Consider the following 6887-nt stretch of genomic DNA (forward strand, 5'->3'; position numbering starts at 1 on the left):
AGTGTGTCAGACCACTAATCACCCTGGTGTCCCTGTGTTCCCCCACTGGACTTGCTCCACTAGGCAATGTCTTTCCAGTACTGGGCAGTCCAAGATTGGATACATTCTTCCAGATGTGATCTCAGAAGTGCCATAGAGAGGGGAAGGATTGGTACTCTCCACCGGCTGCCTGTGCTCTTGCCAGTGCAGCCCAAGATGCATTTGGACTTCCTTGCAGCAAGAACATGCTGCTGGCACACATTTGACTTCTTGCCCACCAAACGCCCAAAAGCTGCTTTTTCTGCAAACCTGCTTTCTACCCAGTCATAGAATCATAGAATTGTTTAGGTTGAAAAAGACCTTTAAGATCATCAGGTCCAACTGTTAACCTAACACTGCCAAATCCACCACTAAACCACGTCCCTAACCACCACATCTACACATCTTTGAAATACCTCCAGGGATGGGGACTCAACCACTTCCCTGGGCAGCCTGTCCCAGTGCCTGACTATCCTTTCGGTGAAGAAGTTTTTCCTAATATCCAATCTCAGCCTCCCCTGGTGCAACCGGAGGCTGTTTCCTCTAGTCCTATTGCTTGTTACTAGGGAGAAGAGAGCGACCCGCACCTCGCTACCACCTCCTTTCAGGTAGTGGTAGAGAGCGATAAGCTCTCCCCTCAGTCTCCTCTTCTCCAGACTAAACAACCCCAGTTCCCTCAGTGGCTCCTCATAAGACTTGTGCTGTAGACCCTTCACCAGCTTCGTTGCCCTTCTCTGGACGCGCTCCAGCACCTCAGTATCTTTCTTGCAGTGAGAGGCCCAAAACTGAACACAGTACTCGAGGTGTGGGCTCACCAGTGCCGAGTACAGGGGGACGATCACTTCCCTAGTTCTGCTGGCCACACTATTCCTGATACAAGCCAGGATGCCATTGGCCTTCTTGGCCACCTGGGCACACTGCCGGCTCATATTCAGGCGGCTGTCGACCAACACCCCCAGGTCCTTTTCTACCAGGCAGCTCTCCAGCCACTCTTCCCCAAGCCTGTTAGCGTTGCATGGGGTTGTTGTGGTCCAAGTGCAGGACCCGACATCCCCTGGCCTGCCCTGTGACGTGGGGTTGTTCCTTTCTTCCCAGATGTGCAAGTTTTCATTTGCTTTTGTTGAACCTCAGGAGGTTCCAGTCAGACCATTTTTCTGGCCTGTCAATGTCCTCCTGAAGACAGCTCTTCCCTCCAATGCATCACCACTCCCTCCAGTTTGGAAGCATCAGCAAACATGCTGAGAGTGCACTCTATTCCATCATTCTGATTGTCAATAAAGAAATTAAACTGTAGTAGCCACAGTACTGATCCCTGAGAAATACCACTAGTAACTAGCTGCTAGCAGGACTTCTTACCACATAGCCATTTGAGCCTGGCAATCCTGACCATTGACATTATTACCCACTTGCCCAGTGCATATCTTCCAAATTTAGATGTAAGGAGTCTGTAGGAGACTGTACTGAAGGCCTTGCTCAAAGTAAGGTATACAACATCCACTGCCCTCCCATGTCTGTCCAGACAGTTATCTCATCATAGAAGTCAGTCAGATTGATCAGGCCTGATTTGCCTTTGTTGTATTCATGCTGGCTGTTCCCAACGACCTTCTTGTCCTTCATGTACCTCAGAACGGCTATTAGAAGGATTTATTCCATCACCTTCCCAGGTACTGAGGTGAGACTGTAGTTCCTCAGCTCCTTCTTCTTGCCTTTTTTTGGAGAGGGGTGTGACGTTTGCCTTTTTCCAGGCATCAGGACCTCCTGTGGTCACCATGACCTTTCAAAGACAAAAGAGAGTGAACTTGCAGGGGTATCAACCAGTTCCTTCAACACAACCCTTGGGTGTTTCCCATCCAGTCTCACGCACTTTTGTATGTACAATTGACCTAAGTGCTCTAGCTGTGTCTTCTTATCCTGCTCATGCTGCTTCGCTCCCACATACTTTGCTAGTAGGCTTAAGGAACTGGGGACCCTGAAGGCACACCTTATCAGTGAAATGTAAGGCAAAACAGGCATTGCATACCCCAGCCTTTTCAATGTCCTAGGTCACGAGGTCTGCTGCCCATTGACCAGTGGACTTACATTTTCCTTACCCTTCCTTTTTCTGTCAATGTACATCTAGAAACTCTTCTTCTTGCTCTTCCAGTACCTTGCTAGTTCCAACTCCAGCTGGGCGCTGGCTTTCCTAACTCCATCCCTGCATGGTCCATATTCCTTCTGGTTTGCCTGTCCCTGTTTCCACCTTCTATGCACTTCCTTTCTTGTTTGAGCCAGGGGAGTCAGGAGTCACCCCAAGGGGTCCATACCAGGATACCACCTTTCTGAAGCAAAACAGCCTCCCACACAAACATGTAGGAGCAATACAGAGATTTGGCTGCCCTACATACCACTCAAATTCTAAGACAGTTTTGGTTATTCTCCTTCTGTGACCTCACTCGCTCCAGTAGCTGACACCACAGGCTGCAGGGCATCCACACCCCCAGTCTGACTCCAGCTGGTACAAATTTTCACTCACAGACACACAGGGCCCAGCGGTAGCTGAGAAAAGATTTAATAAGAACATATAAGATGATGGGACAGACTGTGGAGATGAGGTGCAGCGCTTAGCCAGACAAGTGCACTGACTGGCCCCGTTTTACATGTGACCAGCCCATTTTATACCCTCTTCAGTCTACCTTCCCTTTGTTTCCCCTTCATTGGGTCATTGATTGACCAGGTTGGGTTCTCCTCACTGTCTCCCTTATCATTTGTCGGTCAGATTTGTGTCCCTGTAAGTTCTTGTTCATTGCTTCCTCCCTTTCTCATCATCCCTTGTTGCATTGAAAAAGGTCCTTGACCAGGTAGTTCTAAAGGAGCAGGCACTGCCCTTCCACATATCCTTACAAAGGCGTTCAAATTTTTTCACCATATAGGCTATGTCTACACTGCCTTTGCTAGCTTTGTTTAATGGCCCATGACTACTCGCTATGTTCAGAGGAGAGATTCACGCTGTCCAAATGAGAACCAAAGTGTCAGGATGCGGTGACTTCAGGCTCCATGCCAGCATAACACCACAAACAGGAGCTTTGGGAGGATATGTTTCAACTGAAGACATGTTTATACAAGCACAAGGTATTTACTGAACGCAGAAGTAAAAGTGGAAAACTGTTTGTATGAGGGAGTGGGTTAACTGCAAAAGGCCAAGTGACTCAGTTTATTCTTTTCTGCAACTGTGTAAGCCTCCTACCTCTTGCCCACTCCCCTCTCCCGTGGGGAGAAAATCAAAGGGAAGTGAAAAGACTCGTGGATCAAGGTAATGACAGTTCAATAAGGAGAGCAAAAGCCGTACACACAAGCAAAAAATGAACTAATTCACTATTTCCCGTCGTCAGGCAGATGTCCAGCCACTTCCTAGGAAGCAGGGGCTCAGCATGCCTAGCTGTTGCTTGTGAAGACAAACACCTTAACCATGAACATTCCCCCTTCCTCCTGCATTCCCTGAGCTTTTATTGCTGAGCAAAACAACATATGGTACGGAATATCCCCTTGGGCAGTTTGGGTCAGCTGTCCTGGCTGTGTCCCCCTACCAGCCTCTTCCCTACTCCCAGCCTACTGGTCTTTGTGGGGGGTGGGACTGAAGAGAAAGACTTGACTCGGTACAAGCACTATTGAGCAACAGCCAAAATATTGGTGTTTGAGCCACAAAGGCAAAGCACACACCATAGGGGCTGCTATGAAGAAAGTTGACTCCATCCCAGCCAGACACAGTACAATCTCCACCCCTTATTCCACACCATCTGTGTTGTGCTCAGGTCCAACATTATCTGATACATCGAAGGATCCTCTGACCATCCCATTCACATGTTGTTTCATTTCTATAGCCTACTCAAACCTTTCCTCTTACCTAACCCACACTGCATTAAAATATTTCATCCTTCTACCCCATACCTTTCTTTTTATTTCCCATTTTATCTGTTTCTTATTCCCAAAATCCCCTCTTACCAACACTTGTAACTCATACTACTGTGGTGGGTCGACCTTGGACTGCAGCCAGACTCCCACCTAGCTGTTCTCTCATGCCCCCTCCTCCACAGGACAGGACAGGAGGAGAAAATAAGATGAAAAAGCTCTTGAATTGAGGTAAGAACTGGGAGATCATTGACTAATTACCATCACGGGCAAAACAGACTGACTTGGGGAAAACTAATTTAATTTATTGCCCATTAAAATAGATTGGATGGTGAGAAACAAAGACAAAACTAAAGCACCTTTCCCCCACCCCTCATTATTCTTCACAGGCTCAACTTCACTCCTTCATTCCCAAATCTTCTACCTCCTCCCAGCCCCAAGCTGCGCAGGCGGTATGAGGAATGGAGGGTTGTGGTCGGTTCATAACCATTTGCCTCTGCTGCTCCTTCCTCCTCACGCTTTTCCCCTGCTCCAGTGTGGGCCTTCTCTGGGGGCTGCAGTCCTTCAGGATAAACCTGCTCTAGCATGAGCTTTCCATGAGCTGCTGTTCCCCACTACCAAAACCTCGCCACATACACCCAATACACCAGGAGTTGTGTAATTGTCCTTTTGTATTTGTGGTAGAGTGCCTTTGTTACTTCTGGTCTAAGAGACAGTGGTGTAAATTAGGTATTAATCACACAAATTGGAAGAGAAAATGCTGCTCAGATATAAGCAAGACCAGAATTGGGGTTGAAGTTAGATCGAAATAAGCAGAGAGAAAATAAAAGTGCAAGTCACATTTCACTTTGATGAACACTCCATCTGGCAAGCCAGAAAAAGAATCAGACAGAAAGTATCAGGTTCAATGATTAAGAAACAATCCTCTCCCATAGCTTTCTTTCAGTCAACATGAGGAGGGAATTAATTACAACAAAGCTACTGCAGCTGGCTGACAATGTTTCAGTTTACCCTTTCTGTTTTGAACTGAGCAAGTTACTAGCTAGTTTGGGAAAGAGATCTTTGTTCTGAGAGGGAAAAAAATCAGATCAAGTCTAGACTTGAACCCGGTCTCTCCCATCAGTAGGAAGGACACTTCCAGGAGACACAGCTCCTCCCCTCCAATCATAAGGTACTAGCTTGTTTCTCAACTCATTTTTGAGGTGTTTGTTGGTTTGTTTTTTTTTTTGAGGGGGAAAAGTTGCAGGCTATCACTTCTGCTTTCATGGAGAGGAAAACAAACTTCTTTTTTCCCAAGCCAGAGACATCATATACTTATGGACATAGAGGTAGAATGATGGGGGAGGATAAGAATTTTATAATCCACTTTTGTAATATTCCTACGCTGAGTCAGGTTTACTTATTTGTTTGTGAGGCCAGAGGTAACAACAATTTATTTGTTCTAATACACCGAGTAAAAAAGGCCAGATATTTTATGGATTTAACAGCAAAGGATTGCTAAAGTAGCATGGGTCTTTTTGAAAGGCATTTCACTTCATTCATAAATTCCATTTAATTCTTTTACTAGGGAAACACTTATGTTCTGTGCAGCTACAAGGGATCCATCGCCTGGATGGAGAAAAAACAGCCATCTGCTTCCTAAGTAACCACTTGTCGATGCATCTGCTCAGGCTTTGCTTGGCTTCCTGATTCCTCAAGCCGTAGATGATGGGGTTGAGCATGGGGGTGACAACTGCGTGAGACAGGGAAACCATTTTCTTCATGCTGGATGAGAGGCTGGACTTGCGTCGCAGGTGAGTGATGCCAGCTGTGCTGTAGAAAAGAGTCACTACCACCAGGTGAGCTGCACAGGTGGAAAAGGCTCGCCTCTGGCCCACAGCTGAGGGTATCTGAAGAACTGCATGGATAATGTGAAGGTAAGAGATGGCTATCAGAGAAGAGGGAATCGTCACTATTATGACAATAGCAATAAAAATCAGTAGTGCAAGCAAGGCTGTGTCTGCACCCACCAGCTTCAACACAGGAGAAACATCACAAAAGAAATGATCGACCTTATTTCTCCCACAGAAGGGCAGGGTGAATAACCATGTCGTGAAGTCCAGAGTCACAGGGACACCAGACAGCCAAGACCTAATGGCCATCTTGAAGCAGCGATCCCTGTTCATCACGGTGGCATAAAGCACTGGATGGCATATTGCCGCTTGCCGGTCATAAGCCATTGCACCTAAGAGGAAACACTCACAGGTGACAAAAAGAACAATGCAGTTGAGCTGCAAGGCACAAGATGTGAAGGAAATCATTTTTCTCTCCACCAGCAGAATCACAAGCATCTTGGGGACAATGCTCAGGCTGTAGCAGGTCTCTGTCAAGGCAGGATTCTTTAGGAAGTGGTACATGGACATGTGTAAGACAGGGTCAATGGTTGTGATCACAACAATGAGAAAGTTTCCTATCAAGATGGCCAGGAACATGATGGAAATCAGCGTGAAAAACAGGAGTTGCATCTTGCCATGGAAGGCAAACCCCCAAAGTAAGAAGTGAGTCGTGACGGTTTGGTTTCCTGGCTTCATTTCCTCAACGGGTCCCATCCTAAAAGAGAAAAAAAAACGCAAAAACCTACACTACAAAAGGATTAGTAGCTTGGGACAGACTTGTGGTCTCAGAAATAGCTACAGTTGCAAGTAAAATGGGGTTTAAAACACGAGGCGAAACTTGGATTGGATATGAGAGTGACCCCAGTGTAAAACATCTCAGCTGGGGAACCTGTACAAGATCATTTTTAACAGTCACAGGCTGGGATTCATCTTCTCTAAATTAGGTGAACAGAAGATAGACATACAAATTTCAGATAACCATTCTGTGTTTATTTTATACAGAAAGAGATGGATACCTCCAAAGGGCAGGTCACCTTAGCGTAACAGTGGCATCTATGATGAGACAGGAGAATTTCACTTTGGATGGGCCAGATGTCTCCCAGTTAACTT

At 46.4% G+C, this 6887-nt stretch overlaps 1 protein-coding gene across 1 annotated transcript; it reads right to left on the reverse strand.

Annotated features, from left to right (window-relative positions):
- Positions 1-5441: 5441 nt before the first annotated feature.
- Positions 5442-6491, reverse strand: LOC309604182 (olfactory receptor 10A7-like; the record flags this gene model as incomplete). Its single annotated transcript, XM_082339114.1, has 1 exon — positions 5442-6491. One exon carries the CDS (start codon positions 6489-6491, stop codon positions 5442-5444), a length of 1050 nt encoding a protein of 349 aa, XP_082195240.1.
- Positions 6492-6887: the final 396 nt, after the last annotated feature.

The sequence above is a fragment of the Platalea leucorodia genome, assembly GCF_965183815.1.
Source record: "Platalea leucorodia genome assembly, contig: HAP1_HAP1_SCAFFOLD_436, whole genome shotgun sequence".
In the NCBI taxonomy this organism is placed as follows: Eukaryota; Metazoa; Chordata; class Aves; order Pelecaniformes; family Threskiornithidae; genus Platalea; species Platalea leucorodia.